This window comes from Dromiciops gliroides, chromosome 3 (assembly GCF_019393635.1).
Source record: "Dromiciops gliroides isolate mDroGli1 chromosome 3, mDroGli1.pri, whole genome shotgun sequence".
In the NCBI taxonomy this organism is placed as follows: Eukaryota; Metazoa; Chordata; class Mammalia; order Microbiotheria; family Microbiotheriidae; genus Dromiciops; species Dromiciops gliroides.
In genome coordinates this window covers 596933854-596954734 of record NC_057863.1, presented here as the reverse complement: position 1 = coordinate 596954734, position 20881 = coordinate 596933854, and the positions used below count along the sequence as shown (strand labels likewise).

Genomic DNA, 20881 nt, shown 5'->3' with positions numbered 1-20881 from the left:
CAATCCAGAGGGGTCACATGACTAGGAAAGCATGGTGGCACCAGCGGAAAGAGTTGGATTTGTATTCAAAGGACCTGGGATTGAGTGAAGCTAATCTCTAGCATTCCTTCTAGTTCTAGATCAATGTAAGCCTATGGTTAGCTCAACCAAACTCCCTTAGGTAGCAAGTAAGAGAGACAAATTTCAAGTACAGAGGTTGCTACCAGTAAATCATTTTGCTTCAAAAGGGACAATTTCTATCTCAGATGAGAGGGTATGAGAAGGATTGTGATGGCAGGATATCAAAACTGATACGATTAGTGACCGGTTGAAGTATTCCTTTTCTTTGTTTTTGGAGGCAATTAGGGTTAAGAGACTTACCCAGGGTCACACAGCTAGTAAGTGTCTGAGGCCAAATTTGAACTCAGGTCCTCCTGACTCCAGGGTCGGTTGCTCTATTCACTTCACCACCTAGCTGCCCCTGAAGTATTCCTTTTCAAGTGGCACCCCTGTAGCCACTAGATTTCAGGGGGGGAGGAACAGGCAGCTACTACCACTGGTGGGTGGGATAGCTTCTCCAAAGATCAAGAGGACAGTGGGGGACTCTGCCCTCCTGCAGTCTCACTCCAGCAAAGGTAGCAAAGAGACAGAGACAAGGAAGGAGAACTTATCATCTGAGTAGAGGCCAAAGTATTGGGTTGGCTCCATCAGTGAAAAGAAAAACAACACCTTTTAACTCTTTGTGTGCCTGTCAGAGGCAACACATGGTGTTTTTCCTCTGCTGTGAGTTCCTCAAGAAAAGGACCACCACTTACAAGTACAGTGTTCAGAAGCACCAAGTAAGCACTTAACAAATGGTGAATTAAATTTGCTGTTGTTCGGTCATTTTTGTTTTATTCTTTTGTGATCCCATTTGGGGTTTTCTTGGTAAAGATACTGGAGCACTTTGCCGTTTCCTTCTCCAGCTAATTTTACAGATGAGGAAACTGAGGCAAACAGAGTGAAGTGACTTGCTCAGTAAGTGTCTGAGGTCAGATTTGAACTCAGGGAAATGAGTCTTCCCGAATTCAGGCCTGGCACTCTATCCGCTGCTCCATCCAGCTAGTTAGAGAAATAACCAGCATTGGCAATTCAGCCACCTCCTCAAAATCCAAAGACAAACAGTAGGGGGTGGTGATTGAGGGGAAAAATACCATGATCATTATTCAAGACCCCCAGTGTGATCCTGGGCAAGTGACTTCATCTCAAAGAGCCACAAGGCATAATTCTAAGACTCCAATTTGCACTGGTGGGGGGGGCAGTTCTCATGGAGAGTTCCCTGTGCCAACCAACTCATGGGTCCAATTCCATTGTCCCATCCCTGAATGCCCACTCCTGCTCTCTTCTTCTTGGAGGACTGGAAAGAGCCCTAGGTTTGGAGTCCCAGCTCTCTACCTTACTACCTTGGGACCTGGGGAGCAAATTCCTTCTCCTTTTTTGGGTCTCCATTTCCTCATCTGTAAGATGAGTAAGTTGGAATAGATGATCTGTTGAGTTCCCTTACGGCTTAAAATTCTGTGATTGTTGACCTTGTTATTATTACACTAAAGAGCCTGACCAGGGCTCAGATGAGACTCCTGGATTCTCAAGGGCTGGAGGACAAGCACTAAGAGATCCATAAGCTGGGGGCCAGTGATGTGCCTGGAGCCAGCCCAGCTAAATGCTTTCAAACTCTTAAAATGACATTCTATAAATATCACATCTATTTATCTAAACCTGTTTAATCAAGTATTTATTAAATGCCTACTATGTGCCGGGCTCTGGAGATACAAAAGAAAAATTAAAACAGTTCCTGCTGTGATAAAATAATGGGATTTAGCAGATGCCCAGGGGCCCCACCTGATTGATTTAGTATTGTTTGAATTGGGTGATAATGAGAAACTGACTAAGTACCTACTTGGAGATGATTAGATTGTAACCACACCTGGCTGGCCCTGAGTGACATGTTGGTGTTGGTGTACTGCTGACCTCAGTAGGGGACCACTCTCAGCCAATCCAGCTTGAAGGACCTCCCCTTTGGGGGAGGGACAGAAAAAGGAAGAGGGGGAACGCTGGTTCTGAGAAGTCCTCTTTCCCTTTCGCGAGCTTACCAGAGAGGGACTGCACAGCTGACTCCCATTGAAACTACAGACCCCAGGTGGTAAGTTATTAGAAGTGAGGCCAGCTCTTTGAACTAGCAGAACTGGAAGCAAGTTTGGGGTTTGAGTCAGTCTTTGCTAGAGCCAGGGAGCTTATCCATTTTTTTCTTCCCCTATTTCCTTGTCCCTGGCTTTATTAACTTCAGCTTTGTTGTAAATTTTATTCCCATTCATAAAACCTGCTTTGTTTGTGGAAAAGAGGCTGTTAATCTCCTTTCTTATGAGCCTGGGAGAAATAACTTAAAAAGGCAGTTTGGAAGGGAGGAAACTTTGGACCTAGAGGTCCCTCATTATTTTCTGAACCCCAATATTATGGTGATCCACCCAATTAACTCTCCCCATAATAAATTTGGTCCTTACACTTCCATCAAGGAGTTTATATTCTATTGGGAGAGGTAAGCAAAAGTAGATACAAGGTAATTTGTAGGGAGGGGAAGGAGGAAGGCAGAAGCAGAGATAAGAGAGCAAGAAAGCCCTCATACAGAAGGTGGTGCTTGAGCTGTATCCCTCCCCCCACTCCCAGTAGAATATAAGCCTCCTGAGGGTAGGAACCATTTCCTTTGTCTCTGAATCCACAGTGCCCAGCACTGGGCTTGTAAAGTGGAGCTACATGACTGGGGTCCCAGCTCTGAATCCATCATCATAGATGTTTACTGAATTGAAATAATGGCTGGACCGGGGCTTCTTGATGGACTGGATTCCTGAAGCAGGACTCTCGGAAAGGGGAAGAGGGGGCCCCCAGATCACTGGGCTTTTACCTCTTCAAACCTGACTTTGGAGTCCTCGGTGCCAGGAAAGCCACCTCCAAGATCCAGGATGTGCATCCGGTAGCCCAGCTCAGTCCCCATTTCAAACACCAGGCGCGCATCTGCGATGGATTGAGTAAAGGCCTGAAGGTCGGAGGAGCAGCTACTTCCAACATGGAAACTAAAGAGAAAGAATCCTGCTCTAAGTGGATGGACCTAGTGGGAGGTGAGGGGAGGACGAGGTGGGGAGAAGGGGAGGGGGAAGGGAAGGAAGAGGAGGAGGGAAAGGAGACAGAAGAGAGAGAGAGGAAGAGAAGAGGGAGATTTGGAGAGGAGGAGGGGAAGGAAGGAGGAGGAGGAAAAAAGCAGTCCCTTCCCAACCCTACCAGCCACACAGTTGTAGGTCTTGGAGTTAAAAGGAACAATGTAGGGGCAGCTAGGTGGCGCAGTGGATAAAGCACTGGCCCTGGATTCAGGAGGACCTGAGTTCAAATCTGGCCTCAGACACTTGACACTTACTAGCTGTGTGACCCTGGGCAAGTCACTTAACACTCATTGCCCCGCACACAAAAAAGGGAGAGAGGAACAATGTGCCCATTCTACAGAAGGAGCAACTGAACCCCAGAAAGATAAAGGACCTTGCTGAGGGTCATAGAGCAAGAAAGTAGAAAAGAGGATTGAATGGTTCTAAGCCTCAATCATTGGCTGGAAACTGAGTGCTAGGTAATTTGGTCTTGCCTAAGAACCCACTTTACAATTTCCAGAAGACTCTCCCTTCCATTATTCTCATCAGATCTTCATAACATCTTTGTGACCTAGGCAGGGAAAATATTGACATCCCCATTTTGTGAACGAAGAAAAGAAGGTGCGGGGTGGGTCAGGACATAGCTGACCCACTATAGGAAGCCACAGGTTGACAGGTTCCCATCCACCCAGGGGAGGCAAAATCTTAGAAGGCCTGAGAAGCCAGGTGACCTGGCAAGAGGCGTCCACTCACCTAACACCCACCACCTCCATGTTCATCTTCTTAGCAGTTTCTAGCAGGTGTCTACAGGACTTCAGAGTAGCACCGAGCTTCATGCTCAGGCGGGCAGGAGAGCAGGAGTCATCTGTGGCAATGCGTAAAACCATCCTGTGGGGAGACACACACACCCCGCCCTCCCCGCTGGGTGGAGATCCACCCCCCCTCCACAGAGTCCTCTGGCTGGCTTGCCACCAGCAGACTGAAGGCCCACCTGGCTTAGAACCATTCAACCACCAAGTATCACCAGGAGGTGAGCCAGGGTGGGCATTTACCCACCCCCCCCAAACTCCTAGTCTGAGGGGGTTCAAAGGTACAGCTTACTACTTTCCTACCACAGGCCACCTTCCTCTAGTTTTAAGTCCTCTTTCTTTCTTCACCCACCTCTCCCTTCCTTCCAGATAACAGATGCTACCAGCATATCATAGAGAATTCTGTGCCAAAAACACAGAGGGCAAATGGCCCCAGGTAGCCTGGACCAGAAAGTATGAATGGTGCCAGATGGCCCAGACCCCTTCCTACTGCTAAAAAGATGTCCCACACAGTGACCACTACAGACAAGTATATACATTTTCTTTTGTCATTGGCTACCTTTGTCTTATCACTCTCCAGCTCAGAAACCTTCCATGGCTCCCCATGGCCCTCCACACCACACTCTTCCCTTGCCCCTGGCATTTTCAGGCCCTCCACTATCTGGCCCAAACTTTTAAGCCCCCCCAAAAAAAAACCTCTATCCTAGATGGAGTACTTAGGAGAAAATTAGTATGTATAGTTCAAATTGTTCATATAGGTATATATTGCTGTAAGGGTGAGGGCCTTGTGAATCTGCAGGGCCCTTAGTTATTGCAGGGCAAATTGTACCAGGATCTGGAGTCAGAGGACCACATCTGCAAAATGGGCAACGCTGGACTTAACAGTCGATTTATTGCTATTTACTGTCATCTATGCAACCTCAGGTAAGTTCACCTCTATGGGCCCCTCTGTTTCTCATCTGTAAGATGAGGGTGTTGGGCTTAGATGGCCCATGAGAACCCTCTTCCTGCTCAGGAAGTCTGGTCCTCTGACTGACCAAAGGTCAAATCTGAATTTGAAATCTTCGATTCTATCTCTACACTCGGGGAAGTGTCAAATGCCAGATTCCACAGAGCCACCCACAACCCTGATCTTTGCCCTTAATGGGCCACTAACAGCTCACACTTCTATCACACTTAAAGGGTTTCAACACACAGTGTGCTGCAGCCTGTCCTACCCAGCTTGACAAAGCCAGTTGTTAAATGTTCAGAATAAGCACTTTACATCTCAGATACCAGCAAATACCACAAAGCAGGGCACATGATTTATTGTTTTGTTGATTTCTAGACCTTTCAAAAGTGATTGGGGGGGGGCAGCCAGGTGGCACAGTGGATAAAGCACCGGCCCTGGATTCAGGAGTACCTGAGTTCAAATCTGGCCTCAGACACTTGACACTTACTAGCTGTGTGACCCTGGGCAAGTCACTTAACCCTCATTGGCCTGCCCCCCAAAAAAAAGTGATGGGTAAGATGTTAATAATGCTTAAAAGTGTGGCAGAGATACATTATTTACCCAGAGAGTCCATTGTTAAACATTTTCCACTTACCAGTGTTAAACATTTATCTCCACGTAGGAAGGTAAATGCTATCCATGTGAGGTATATGGGAGTGTTGTCATCCCCACTTAATAGAGGAAGAAATTGAGAGGCTGGAAAGTTAAATTACTTGAAATCAAAGGATCACTAATGTAAAACTGGAATGGCCCCTTAGGGGTAACCTAGCCCAAACCTTTCATTTTATAGGTAATAATTGATCATTTCTATATTTTCTATAATATATTAGTATATAATATATACCTGTATACAATATATACTTATTAACATATATTGTATCATATATACTTCTATATCATATATAATAATTTATAAATATTATTTTAGTTTATGCTCAAAACAACCCTGTAGGGCAGGGGCTACAGATGAGGAAAGTGAGACCCAGAAAATCTGAATCATTTGTCCAGGATCACATAAACCAGTCTCCCTGCTCCAAGTCCAGTGCTCTATCCCTCTATACTGCCTTTTTTTCTTTTTTTTTTCTTTTTGGTGGGGCAATGGTGGATAAGTGACTTGCCCAGGGTCACACAGCTAGTAAGTGTCAAGTGTCTGAGGCCACATTTGAACTCAGGTCCTCCTGAATCCAAGGCCTGTGCTTTATCCACTGTGCCACCTAGCTGCTCCTATACTGCCTTTTAATAAAACTTGTAATCTAGTTATAGAATCATGAAGGCTTATCAATTACATTAAAGACAATGCAACACCTTCATTTTCTACCTAGGGGGAACTGGGGCTCAGACAGGAGAAATTACTACACCAAGATCACACATAGGTATTAGCAAGCAAAGTCAGGTCTTGACTCTAGGCTTCAGAATCCCAGAACTTTGGAAGCAGGAAGGGACCTCAGCTGCATCTGAACAAGAATTACACACACACACACACACACACACACACACACACACACACACACACACAGACACCCCATCCACCTCTACAACAGCCTGTGTTGTGATAGAACTCTCCAAGCTTGATCTGAAGACTGGGTTCAAAGCCCAGCTCTGCAAGTCTTTGTGTGACTTTGGGTAAGTGGACTAACCTCTCTGAGACATCAGTTTTTTCATCTGGATAAGGTGAGGGGAGTTAGATTAGATGACCTTTAAGGTCCCTTTCCATTCTAAACCTGTGATTTAGGGGAATGTGGCCACTGAGGCACATTCTGGAGGTCCATGATAGCCTGAACCCTCATCCTGAGCAGTCATCCTGCCTCCTTTTGAAGACTTTCAATACTTGGGAATCCCCTCCTCCCAAGGAAGCCCAGCCTCTTTAGCTTCTGTGAAGCAGTCCCTACAATCAGCCTACCTGGCAGTGGGGTGTGACCTTGCCACCTTCGCCAGCTCCACCTCGTTGTCAAAGCTGAGCACTCGAATGCCAAGCCTGGCAGCCTGTTTCACCTGGGCAGCCTGCTTGCATGGGCTGGTATAGATGATCTTGTGGGTAGGGACCCCAATGTGCCGCAGCAGCTCTATCTCTGCCTACAAGGACAGTAGAGGACTGAACTCTGTCTTTGCTCATCCAGCAGGGCTCCAGAAACCTGGCCCATTACCATCCCATGGGCCAATCTGGGTGAAAGAGCTGGCATTTGAGTTAAGATTTTCAATGTGGATAAGAATTCAATTAAAAGTAGCCTGGTCCCGACAAACAGACACCCAGTCTCAGAGTCAGGGAGACCCAGCTGCATTCAGGTTTTGTCTTTAGCACAAAACTGGCTGTCATTTAATCTCTTGATGCCCCTGTCAACTCTCTAAGACTAGAAGGAGCAGAACAAAGTGTCTCTGTATGGAAAGATGGAGTTTCCATGTCAGGAGTCAGGAAATCCCTACATGAAAAGAAAGAAAGAAGGGAGAGAGAGAGGGAGAGAGAGAGAGAGAGAGAGAGAGAGAGAGAAGGAAGGGAGGGAAAGATGGAGTCTTCATGTCAGGAATTCCCTACATGAAAAGAAGGAAGGAAGGGAGGAAGAAAGGAAGGAGGGAGGGAAGAAGGAGGGAAGAAAGGAAGAAAAAGGAAGGAAGCCTAATTTGGCCATTGTTTGGGCTCTAGATGGCTCAGAATATAAATATGAATTGCTTCTGTTTTGGCCAGAAACCCTGCCAGTCTTCCCCTCAAAGATTGATTTTTTTTTTGGCATAAAGGAGGCCATTCTTTGCCTCATTTCTTGGCTAGCCTTAAATCACTGAATGGGCATTGCCTCAGATAGACGGAGGACCTGGGAAAGACCTTAAAAAGGCCAAGGTCTCCCACTACACCTCAGGCCATTGCCTGTCATCCTGATGTATAGCTTGCCACTGGACCCAGATGGCTCTGGAAGAGAGAGTGACGGTGGTGATTTTGCACAGCCCTGCCTCACTTAAATCCAATTCAGTGCAAGTCATGGTCCTCTTCAGGAATGAAGGACAAACAATAACAACTTAACATTGTGGGAGACAGAAATATATGCAAGGCCTTGACTTGTAACATGGATTGAGGTTGCAAAAGGTCACAGAATCCCAGAACTATGCCCAAAGGGCTATGGGATTGTGCATACCCTTTGACCCAATAATACCACTACTGGGTCTGTATCCCAAAGAAATAATAAACAAGGAAAAAGGACCCACATGTAAAAAAAATATTTATAGCAGCTCTCTTTGTGGTAGCAAAGAATTGAAAATTGAGGGGATGCTCATCAATTGGAGAATGGCTGAACAAGTTACAGTATATGGATGTAAATGAAATACTATTGTGCTATAAGAAATGATGAGCAGGCAGATTTCAGAAAAACCTGGAAAGACTTAGGTGAACTGATGCTGAGTGAAGTGAACAGAACCAGGAGAACATTGTACACAGTAACAGCAACATTGTGTGATGATCAACTCTGATAGACTTAGCTCTTCTCAGTAGCACAATGATCCAAGATAATTCCAAAGGACTCATGATAGAAAATGTTCTCCACATCAAAAAAAAAAAAAAAAACACCTGTGGAATCTGGATGCAGATTGAATCATACTGTTTCTACTTTTTTGTTTTTGTTTTTTCTTTTTTTGAGGTTTTTCCCTTTTGTTCTGATTTCTTCTTTCACAACATGACTAATGCAGAAATATGTTTAATGTGATTGTACATATAACCTATATCAGATTGCTTTCTGTCTTGGGGACAGGAGAGGGAAGGGAGGGAGGGAGAAAAATTTGGAGCTAGAAATCTTATAAAAACAAATGTTGAAAACTATCTTTACGTGTAACTGGAAAATAATAAAATGGTTTTATGATTAAAAAATAAAAATAAATTTTAAAAGTAGTTGGAAATGAGATTAAGAGATATGTAATGGGGGTCATATTTTGTGTGTGTGAGGCAATTGGGGTCAAGTGACTTGCCCAGGGTCACACTGCTACTAAGTGTCAAGTGTCCGAGATCGGATTTGAACTCAAGTATTCCTGACTCCAGGGCCGATGCACTGCGCCACCTAGTTGCCCCAGGGGGTCATATTTTAGATCCCCACCAGTTAGCATTCCATATCTTTTCTCCCTGCTGTGACTGAACTCATCTGAGAAGGCTGTCTATAATCAATGCCTCCACTTACTTTTTTCTCATTCTTTTTATGTCTCTACAATGTGGCTTCTGACCTTATCATTCAACCAAAATTGCTCCCTCCAAAGTTACCAATGATCTCTTAACTGCCAAATCTAATGACCTTTTTTTACTTCTTATCCTTCTTAATTTCTCTGCATCCTTTGACACTATTGATCATCTTCTCTCCTTGGTACCCTCTTCTCTCTAGGTTTCTAAGACACTACTCTTTCCTGGATCTTGTGTCTTGGTTACATCTACTAAAGGTGGGTGCCCACCCAGGGGTCTATCCTGGGCCCTCTTCTCCCCTTTATATTTTTTCACTTGGTGATCTATCATTTCCCAGGAAACATTTCAATTATCATCTTTATGTTGATGATTGTCTAATATAATTTATCCAGTCCTCCTAATCTCTAGATCTCTCCTAATCTCCAGTTTCAACTGCCTATTAGTTATCTCAAACTAAATGTCCCATAGATATATCTTAAAATCAACATGTCCAAAATGGAACTCATTATCTTTCCTCCCAAATCCTTCCAAATTTCCCTATTATGACCAAGGATACCACCATTCTCCTAGTCACCAAAGGCTCAGAACTAGGTGCATCTTTCCCAACTACCCACTCTTTCAGTCCCCTCTCCACATCCAGCTCCTGTTGATTTTGCCTTCATAACATTTCCCATATATAACCTGCCCCCTTCTCTCCTCTGACACATCACTGTCCTAATAGAAGCCCTCATCAGCTCCTTCCTTAACTATTAGACTGCTTGTTTGTCTCCCTGCCTCAAGTCTCTCTCCACTCCTGTCCCTGCCACTCAGCTGTCAAATTAATCTTTCTAATATCATGTCACACACACACACACACACAAAAACCACCACCACCACTACTACCATCATTCAATAAACTCTAGTGGTTACCCCATCACCTCCAGGATCAAATATATAACCCTCTGTTGTCATTCAAGGCCCTTCCACAATCTACCTATCCCACCTTTCCATTCTTATTCCACATTACTGCTTCCACCCCAGACATGTCTTCTTCTATCCGGTGACACTGTCATCCTTGCTGTTCCTTAAACAAGAAATACTCTATCTACAGACTCTGGGCATTATCACTGGCTGTCCACTATGTCCTGAATGCTCTCCTACCTCACCTCCACCTCCTGGATTCCTTCAAGTTGCAGTTCAAATCCTGCCTTCTAGGTGCAGCTAGGTGGTGCAGCGGATAAAGCACCGGCCCTGGATTTAGAAGGACCTGAGTTCAAATCGGGCCTCAGACACTTGACACTTACTAGCTGTGTGACCCTGGGCAAGTCACTTAACCCCCACTGCCCCGCCAAAAAAAACAAAAACAAAGCTTTCTACAAGAAAGCTTTCCTTATCTTTCTTTGGTGCCTTCCCTCTATTGATTATCTCCAATTTACCCATTATATATCTTGTTTGTACAATGTTGTCACCCACCTCCCAATTATATTGAAGGGACTGTCTTTTGCCTTTCTTTGTATCTCCAGATCACACAATAGGAGTTTACTAAGTGCTTACTGACTTGACTGACTAGTCGACTTTAAAGAGTAGAGACGTTCCACCAAGAATAGCCACAAGGGGGCATCCTCTGCTATATAGACCAGGAATCCCTGAGAATGAGCTTCTAAACTGGGTGATGTCACAGAATTTCCTGCAATTGAGGCGATAGCATCACTTCTACCTAGAACTGACTAGAAAGTGAGAAGACTTGTTGAAAAAAGGGCCCACCTGCTTATTAGCGTGGGACTCCGTGCCCCATCCTCATTTTCCCCCACTCTCCCCCAAACCACCAAAAAGATGAAGCTGCTGACTCAGTGGGTCAAGCCCAGAGCCTCGCAGTTCCCCTTCCACCACCACCCCACCCAGGAAATGGGCCCCGAGGGAATCCAAATGTCTAAATTTCCCATGAGGGTTTTCTTCAGTCAGCCTTGGGAGGAGGTAAATAAATAAGAATTAAGCAAATGCTAAGCTCAACAACAACATGATCTACCAAGGAGGCTTATTATAATAGCTCAAGTTCAAGTCAGGCCAGATTTCATCCCCAGGCTCCTTCTCTCAGCCCCAACCACATCTTCAATGTAACCCAGAACCTGGATTCATCTTTCCACCCCTCTTCCCTTCTGGCTGGTCCAAATTCTATCTACTCTTCAAGATTCTCTATTACAAAGCTTCTTAAACTGAATTGGGAGGGGAGAGGCAGAGCTTTAAAAAATCTAGCAACTATAAAAGGTTATGTATACCTATTTTATATACCTATATACCTGGGGTCATGTAAAAATTTCTCGGGTGAAAAGGGGTCAAGAGTGGGAAAAGTTTAAAGCCCTGGTCTATTAAGTCTCCCTTGATAATCCTGGCCCAAAGAGAAAATGATGAATATTATTATAGCCCAAGAAATGCCGAGGCAGATGGTTTCTAAAAAAGAAAAAACCTGGGGAGACATATGAATTGATACAAAAGTGAAGTAAGCAGAACCTGAACAACATTGTACACAGTAACAGCAAAATTATAACGATGGTCAGCTGTGAAGACTTAGCTACTCTCATCAAGACAATGATCCAAGATAATTCCAAAGGACCTGTGATGAAAAATGCAATCCATCTCCAGAGAGAAAACAAATTTCTGAGTACAAATTGAAGCATATTGTTTTTCACTTTCTCTATTTTTCTTGCTTTTTTTGCAACATGGCTAATGTGGAAATATGTTTTTCATGACTTCACATATATAATGGGTAACATGATACCTTACCTTCTCATTGGGTGGGGGAGGGACTGGAAGGAGGGAGAGAATCTGGGACTTTAAAAAATTTCAAATATTACAAATAAATAAATAAAATGTAAAATAAAAATAATCTAGTTTGCAAGGACTTTCAAGGAACCTTATTTTACAGATGAGGAAACAGACCTAGAGAAGTGAAGTAAGCCCTGCCCTAGGACACAGTATTTAGAATGTTAGTCCCCAGGGAGACAGCTAGGTAGATAAAGCACCAGCCCTGGATTCAGGAGGACCTGAGTTCAAATTCAGCCTCAGACATTTGACACTTACTAGCTGGGTGACCCTGGGCAAGTCACTTAACCCTCACTGCCCCGCAAAAAAAAAAAAATTATTTTTAAAAAAATAGAATGTTAGTCCCCATTTAAGAGGTTAAGAAAAGTGAGGTTCAGAGAGAGATATAATCACAACAGGGAAATGACAAGACTCTAGATTTGAATCCCAAGTTTCCTGATTCTGAGCTCTATGATTTTCCTTTTTGGCGGGGGAGGAGGGGGCAGGAGGAAACTTTTCTTCTTTCACTTCATATCATTTAAGGGCAACTAGGTGGTGCAGTGGATAGAGTGCCAGGCCTGGAGTCAGGAAGACTCATCTTCTTGAGTTCAAATCCAGCCTCAAAGACCCACTAGCTGTGTGACCCCAGACAAGTCACTTAACCCTGTTTGCCTCAGTTTGCTAATGTGCAAAATAAGTGGGAGAAGGAATCAGCAAACCACCCAAGTATATTTGCCAATAAAAGCCTAAAAGAGGTCACATGACTGAAACAACTGAACAACAAAAACACTGGAACTCAATCTTAGACCCCTTGGTTCCCTTTACTGTATCTTTGAAGCCCAGAATATTTAGTGAGCAACTACACTTAATACTGAATAACTGGAAGACATATTTTAGTGATGGTAAAAAGCCTTGGATGTGGACAAGTCCCATATGCCACTACTGACACTGTAGATAACTCCAGGCATCACTAAATTCCTCCTCCCTACATCTCAGCCTCCTCCAACTGTGATAGGAGGAAGAGGAAGGAGATAGATGGACTACATTGTTATCCTGTCCCCCTCCCTTCTATATACAATCTATTGCCAAGGCCTGTCTGTTTCACCTTTGCAACATCTCTTGAATACGCCCCCTCCTCTCCTCTGCCCCTTGCCAAGCCTGACTCTAGTGCAGGTCCTCATCACCTCACACCTGGACTATTACAATAGCTGCTGGTGGATGCTATCTCAGGTCTCTCCCCACTCCAACATTCCCACTCAGATGTCGAAGTGATTTTTCCTAAAGCACAGGTCTGACCATACATGACTCCCCTATTCAAAATTAATTCCCATGGCTCCCTATTGCCTCCAACATCAAACGCAAAATCCTCTGTTTGACATTCATATAACCTAGTCCCCACCTACCTTACAACCCCCTCCCACCAATGTACTCTTCATAAAGTCCTTGCTGTTCCTTGGACAAGACACTCCATCTCCCAGACTACATGCATTTTCACTGGCTGTGTCCCATGCCAGGAATACTCTCCTCCCCCATTTTCCCCCCCTGACTTTCCTGGCTTCCTGTAAGTCCCACCTAAAATCTCACCTTCCACAGGAAGTCATTCTTAATTCAAGTGCCTCTCTCTGTGTTGATTATTTCCTCTTTAGCCTATATATGTTTATATAATTGTTTGCATGCTGTCTCTCTACTAGATTGAGAGTGCCTTGAGGACGGGGCCTGTCTTTTGCTTTTCTTCAATATGTCTCCCATTAGATTGTGAGCTCCTTGAGGGATTTGTTGGTGTTGTTCAGTAGTTTCAATTAATAAGTCCAACACTTTGTGAGTAGAGTGGTTTGCTTTTTCCTTGTCCAGCTCATTTTACAAAGGAGGAAACTGATGCAAAGAGGGTCAAGTGACCTGCCCAGGGTCACACAGCTAGTAGGTATCTGAGGGCCATTTTTGAACTCAGGAAGATGAGTCTTCCTGACTCTACACCCAGCTCTCTCTATCCACTGAGCCACCTAGCTGCCCCTCCATGAGGGTAGAGACTGTCTTTTACCTTTCTTCTTATCCCCAAACACTTAGCACAGTTCCTGGCACATTACTAAAGAAGTATGTAAGTATATAGAATGACTTTAAGCTTCCTTCTAAGAGCTAACATTCTGTAAGGTCATCAGCTGGATGGCACAGGAGATAGGACACCAAGCCTAGAGTCAGGAACACCCAATTTCAAAACCCACCTCAGATACTAACTAGCTGTGTGACCCTGGGCAAGTCACTTAACCCCAACTGCCTCAGTTTCCTCATCTGGAAAACGAGATGGAGAAGGAAATGGCCAACTCACTCCAGCCGCTTTGCCAAGAAAACCCCAAATGGGGTCACAAAGAGTCAGACACAGCTGAAACAACTCAACAACATTTGATGCCAAAAATAATAAAAAATAAAATAAAAATATAATTCAATTTTTTTAAAGGAAAAAAAACCAAACATCCAATGCCAAGTCTATATTCTAAGGTTCCTCATTCTACCTTTTCCACCTTTGATAGTATCTATGTTCTAAGGTTCAGCTCCCAGCTCTGACAACACATACTCCAAGCTGTTAAAATGAAATAGGATTGGGGGCAGCTAGGTGGCGCAGTGGATAAAGTACCGGCCCTGGAATCAGGAGGACCTGAGTTCAAATCCAGCCTCTGACACTTGACACAACTAACTGTGTGACCTTGGGCAAGTCACTTAACCCCAACTGCCTTACCCCCCCAAAAAAAATATGAAATAGGATTCCAGGGGCAGCTAGGTGGCGCAGTGGATAGAGCACTGGCCCTGGATTCAGGACCACCTGAGTTCAAGTCCAGCCTCAGACACTTGACACTTATTAGCTGTGTGACCCTGAGCAAGTCACTTAACCCCGATTGCCTCACCAAAAAAAAAAAAGAGAGAGAGAGAAATAGGATTCCTAATGTGGTTTAGAGAAGGAAAGAGCAGGGCATTGCCTTACCTTATTAGCACAACTGAACCCCAGCCCCAGCTCCGCCAGGGCCCTCAGCACCCCGGGGCTGCTGTTGCACTTGACAACATAGAAGGGTCTGACACGGGGCAGGTTCTTCAGAAAACGAAGGTGCTTCTTCACCACATCTCCCAGGTCGGCCACAAAGAAGGAGGCACCTTCATCCTACACAGAAAGCAGGTCCTTTGGTCCCCACCCTTCCCCATACCCCTGCCCCATCAGAACAGAAAACTAGGCAATCACTGCTAGGTCCCCGGCTCATCTATTTAATTCTTCCCCCAAATACTGACTGGGCTAACAGTTGTGCAAGGCTAGAATGCTCTTTGAGCATGCCCTTCCTGGCATCTCCTCCACCTAAAAATGGGAAGAATAGTCTATTTAAGAGCATGAGATTTAGCCCTGGAAAGAACTTTTAGAGATTATCAAGTCTGATTCCCTTTATTTGGCAGGTGAGTCCAAAGAGATGGAGTGAGCTGGTCAACATCACCAGTAACTAATAGGAGGTCTCTTCTCCACATTTCTGTAATTAGTCTTTATGCATCTGCCAAATGAGGGTCCTTTTCTTGAGGGGTCTCTAAGGGTCCTTTCCAGCTCCAGAGCTTATCAGCCTGTATCTTTTCCCGCCTTCCATTCCAGCTTATTTATCTTCTTCTTATATAGATTTTGAGATTGATTTGCCTTTTGTTGCTGCTGTTGTTGTTGTTTCAGTCATGTCTGACTCTTCATGATCCCATTTGCAGTTTTCTTGGCAAAGATATTGGAGTCGTTTGTCATTTCCTTCTCCAGCTCATTTGACAGATGAGGCAAACAGGGTGAAGTGACTTGCCCAGGGTCACACAGCTAGTTGTTCATGCACAGGATCAAAGGATACTATAATGAATTTAGAACTAGAAGGTGACTCAGAGGTCTAATCTGACCCCTTCCCTATCGATGAGGAAAGTTGGCTTTATTTAGTGACTTGTTCAAGGACATCCAGGCAGTCTGATGCTAACATATGTCCCAAGTGACTCCAAATTCAGGGCTTATCCCACCATATTCCGAGCCCACCTTCCTAGCTAGAATCTCTGGATCTTCCCTTACCTGCAAGGGATCAGATTATTCCCCTTCTTCTCTTTTCCTACCTGTGAGCCCCCCAGGGTCAGTTCCTCCAGCAGGTCTCTGGTGGTGAAGCCCTCCTCCACCATCACAAAGTCTGATTCACTCAGGTAGCCAGCCATGCTTGGGAGCCACGGGGAATGCTAGGTGGACCGGCTCCCGGCTGTAGAAAGTATGCAACACACTGCCAGGGAAAGAAAGACAGGAAGAGAAGGCCCCGGAAGAGGGCGCAGAAGCAATAAGCTCACACAGGGCCCAAGCATCCCAAGGCCCCAGCCTGTTCCCTGGAACACGGCAGCATAGGAAGGATTGGGGGAGAGTAGGAATAAACCTTGCCTGGCAGGCAAGTAGAGTCTGCAGGAAAAGGCCTGAGCTTTCAGTGTGAAATCCTCAGGGTCCTGATCTAAGAGAGCTGGATATTGTCAGTAGAGAGGGATGATGAAAAATACCCACCTGGGATTAAGAAGACCGGGAGAGCTGAGCTCTAGTTACTATTTCCCATGCTGCCTTCTTTCTCTCTGGGCCTCGAGTTCCTATCTTGGCCAGGATGCCCACTATCTAAGCTCATCCCTCCCGGGTCACCAGACTGGAGCCCTCCCCTCCTCACCTTTCCCCCGGGCAGGGCCTCCACTTACCGAGCCCCGTCCTCCTTGTGGGGGGGCAGAGCCGGGTGCGATGCTAGGGGGGCTCGCAGGTGAGCTCAGAACTTGTGCAACACCCCGAGGAGTAGCTGCTGCTGGGGAGCTGAGGCCCCTGCTTCCAGAGAAAGGATGGATGGAGGGAGGAAGGGAAAGGAAGGAAGGAGGCAGTTAATCAGAATGGGATGAAAGGAAGAGGGAAGGAGGGGAAAGGATCTACAGCAGGATAGGATTGAGTAACCGTCTGGTGCAGACCTTCCCCGTTTTACAGATGGCAAAACTGAGGCACTCAAAGTGTAAGGGACTTGTCCAAGATCTCCGGGAAGAGAGGGAGGAGAGGGGAGATGGCCCGCTCTCTTTCCACCCCCTCGACATCGCCCCCTTCCTTCTCCCTTCAACTCACCTTAAAACGCATTTACACGGCTTCTGCCCATAGGTCTCCCCAGCTAGTGAATCGGATACCGGCGCCTCCGCTCCCCCCGCGGCTCCGGCCCGGCCCTGCGGCCTGCGCCCCGCCCGCCCGCAGCAGCGACTGATTCCACACCCCGCCTCCCGCCAGCCTCTCCCCTTATATACCCCCACCCCCCACGACCCCCCTCGCCCCGCCTCCTCTGACTCTCCCGTAGTCCTGGCAACCGGGTATCGCCAGCCCATTGGTCGATTCCGACACAAAGCATTCGTCCCGGCCGCACCCTGCCCGGCGACACACACCTCAGCATCGCCCTCAACACCGCCCCTGTCTCCTGGACCTCACCCTCCACACGCCCCGGTTCACCTCCACTGGTCCCACAGAGCTATGGATCTCACAGTGCATATGGTCACAAAAGCAGGTAGCTGCTCCACAACGCCCAGGCTCAAGAAGGAATGATCCTGACATCCTGAATGATAGGTCATGTGGGAGGAGGAAGGCTTCCCAGCAAAGCAGGCCATCCCCTTCAATTCCAAATCCAGGGCGGATTTGTTGCTCATTTATCGCTTCAGGGCCCGGATCCAATCCACCTCCTCTGCACTGCCTTTCCCACTCATCAGAGCAAGAGAGATCTCTCTCTTCTCTGAGATACTGTATCTTACCAAATTAAGGGGTTAGACTGAGATCCCAGGATTTCGTAGTTGAGAGGGACCCACAATCATACTTCAATCCTATATTTGAGGAAACTGAAGCAAAGATTACCCATTAAGGAGCAGAACCAGAATTCAAATCCAGGTTCACAGATCCAGTGATGTTTCCAATGCTCCATGCTAGATGGGCTTTTGAAGCTCTTGCAGCCCTAAGGCCCAAGTTTCTATGACCCCCTTGGTTCTTGTCATTTAGGCACAAGGCCAGAGACTCATACCGTCAGTGCTCTTTTCAGGTCTTCTGTCAGCCCCAGCATTGATTGTGGACACATCGCTTCCCTCCCTCCTCTGTAAAAGGACAAAGGGTTGGACTTGGGTGTTTCCTTTTCTAGGTCCAAGATTCTTCGAGTGTGTAAGCCCTTTGAAAGTAGGGATGGTGCCCAGGAATCCACAGGATCCCAGAGTGTGAGCTGGAAGGGATGTTAGATAAGCCCCACGTTTTACAGATGAGGAAACTGAGGCTGAAAGAAGTGTAGTGACTTGGCCAGGACCATAGAGGTGGTAAGTGACAGGATGTGAGCCCCCATTCTCTGTATCACAAATTCAGGTACAAAACTTAAATGTATATAAATATGTTTCTATTTAATTATATTAATTACATAATATATAATTATATAGTATATTATATGATATATTATATAAATATAGAATATGTTATATAATTATATAATGTTACATAATTATATAATGTATAATTATGGTTTTTATGTCTTATACAATAAACATATATAGGTTTATTATGTATAATTATATACTATATTAATTATATAAATATGTAGGTTTCTTTGTAGCCCCCATGGCCAGCACAGAGTGAGGTAAAATAAAGAGAACTTCCCCTTTGTGGGAGAGGGGACTGTAAAGGACTTAACCCTGAGCCCTGGACCTTAGTGAGACGCATCAGCTTCCCAGAAATTGATGGTGCAATGGAAAGAATTCTGCCTCTGCTGATTACTTCCTGTGTGTCGTTGGGCAAGATGCCCAACCTCTCTGGGACTCAATTTCCTAATCTATAAAAAATGAGGGAGTTGGATGTGATGACCACTGAGGTCATTTCAGCCTAGAATTTCTCATGAATTTCATATTTCCCAAGCCAATACCACTGCATTCAACCTCCAGGGGTTCCCCTTTCATTATCAATCAACCCAAATTTATTAAGCAATTATTATGTGCTAAGAAAGATACTAGGCAATGGGGCTAGAAATCTAAGAGCCAAGCAGTCCCTGCCCTCAAGGAGCTAACATTCTCTTGGGGGAAAGAGAAAATAGGAACATAAAAGTATACACAAGGTAGTTTGGGGAGGATGGGAGGGCACTAGCAGCCTTGGAGAGAAAGCCTCCTGCAGAAGGTAGTATTTGTGCTGAATTTTGAAGGAAACCAGGAATTCCCAAAAGACAGAGGTGAAGAGGGAGTGAATACCAGCAACTAGGGACAAGTGAAGCAAAGGCACAGAGAAGGAATATGGAGAATTGAATGGCCAAAGCACCAAGGAGGCCAATATGGAAGGAATGCAAGGTGGGAGGAGGTTAGTAAAGTATAAGACAACTGGAAAGGCAGGAAGGGAATAGGTTGTAAAGAGCTTTAATAGTCAAACAGAGGAGTTTATATTTGATGCCAGAGGCAACAGAGCCCATGAAGGTTTCAAATAGGGGGGGTAATATGATCAGACCCTCACTTTAGGAAAATCACTTTAGCATTGGTATGGAAGATGGATTGAAGTGCAGAGGCATGGGACAGGGAGGTTAGATAGAAGGCTATCCCAGTAGTCCAGTTAAGGGATGAAGGCTTGAATTATGGTAATGGCCATATGGGTGGAGAGGAAGCAATATATAGGAGAGTAGTTGCAGGGCAAATGATTACATCTATGGGTAGGTAAAAGTGAGAACTCAAGTGTAACGATTGGAATAACGCCACCTGCTGGATACTTACTGTAGAAGAGTTCTGCCCATGAAGCGAAGGTCTTTGAGGGCAAGACCAGGAGTCAGGAAGTGACGCGGGCTAGTGGGAGGAGGAAGGAAGAGACTGGCGCTCGCTCTCGGGCTCTTTCCTGAGGACGCTGGCGGAGAAGGGAGCTAGAAATGTGCTCTCCCTTTAATAGATAGGAATCTAGGCCTTTCTCTCTCTCTTTACCAAATTCTTATTCTCCTTAATAAATGCTTCAAAGTCTAACTCTTGCTAAAGCTTATAATTTATTGGCGACCACTCATTAGATATTTTAGACAGACTAGCTAGAATTTTAGCCCTTAACACAAGGATGATATGAGGTCATCAATCTGGATGACTGGGAGGATAGTCATGCCCCTCGACAGTTTAGAAGGTTGGAAGGAGAATGGGTTGGAGGTTGGGGAGATATAGTGAGTTCTGTTTTAGACATGTTGAATTTGAAATGCCCCTTAGATTTTGTTGGAAACTACCAACAGGTAGTTTGTGATGCAGAACTGAAGCTCAAAAGAGATAAGGATGGGATCTATTGATTTGGAAGTAATCTGCATAGAGATGATCATTGACTACATAGGAGCTGATGGGATAGATCAGAGACAGAGAAGGAGAGAGAAAGAGGGGGGCTCAGAATAGAGCCTTGGGACACCCCCAAGATTAGTGGCCATAACATGAATGATAGTCAGCAAAGGAGATTGAGAAGGAGCAGTCAGAATCAGGAAAGCAGTGTCATGAAACCCCAGATGAAAAGAGTAGTCAACAGTGCCAAATGCAGGTGAGAGAGATCAAGGATAAAAACTGAAAGTAGACTTAATGGCTAGGAGATCATTGGTAATTTTGGAGAGAATAGTTTCAGTTGAGTAGTGAGATCGGAAGCCACATTGTATGGGGTTAAAAGAGAGTTAGAGGGGGCAGCTAGGTGGCACAGTTGGATAAAGCACCAGCCCTGGATTCAGGAGAACCTGAATTCAAATCTGGCCTCAGACCCTTGACACTTACTAGCTGTGTGACCCTGGGCAAGTCACTTAACCCTCATTGCCTTGCCAAAAAAAATTTTTTTTAAAACCACACAAAAATTAAAATTTAATTTAAAAAAAAAGAGAGTTAGAGGAAAGGAAAGGGAGGCACCAAGTATAAATGGATTCTTTAAAGAGTTTGGCTAAGAAAGGGAGAAGAGATACAGGATTATAGTGGGGGATGGTCAGATCCAATGAGGTTGGTTTTGGTTTTTGTTTTGTTTTAG

General features: G+C 45.2%; 1 protein-coding gene across 6 annotated transcripts in view; it reads right to left on the bottom strand.

Moving 5' to 3' along the window:
• Positions 1-17437, bottom strand: part of AZIN2 (antizyme inhibitor 2) — a 36986-nt gene extending 19549 nt beyond the window's left edge. For 2 of the 6 annotated variants that reach the window (XM_043997137.1, XM_043997132.1), the window contains exons 1-7: positions 16991-17125; positions 16585-16702; positions 15976-16133; positions 14846-15019; positions 6847-7019; positions 3900-4034; positions 2915-3083 (exon numbers count right to left, since the gene is read on the bottom strand). In XM_043997137.1, the coding sequence (XP_043853072.1) occupies positions 2915-3083; positions 3900-4034; positions 6847-7019; positions 14846-15019; positions 15976-16071 (747 nt within the window). In that variant the 5' untranslated portion in view covers positions 16072-16133; positions 16585-16702; positions 16991-17125. Of the gene's footprint in view, positions 1-2914; positions 3084-3899; positions 4035-6846; positions 7020-14845; positions 15020-15975; positions 16134-16584; positions 16706-16990; positions 17126-17362 lie in introns of those variants that run through there. The other 4 variants (XM_043997134.1, XM_043997136.1, XM_043997135.1 and 1 more) reach the window with 4 other exon arrangements.
• Positions 17438-20881: the final 3444 nt, after the last annotated feature.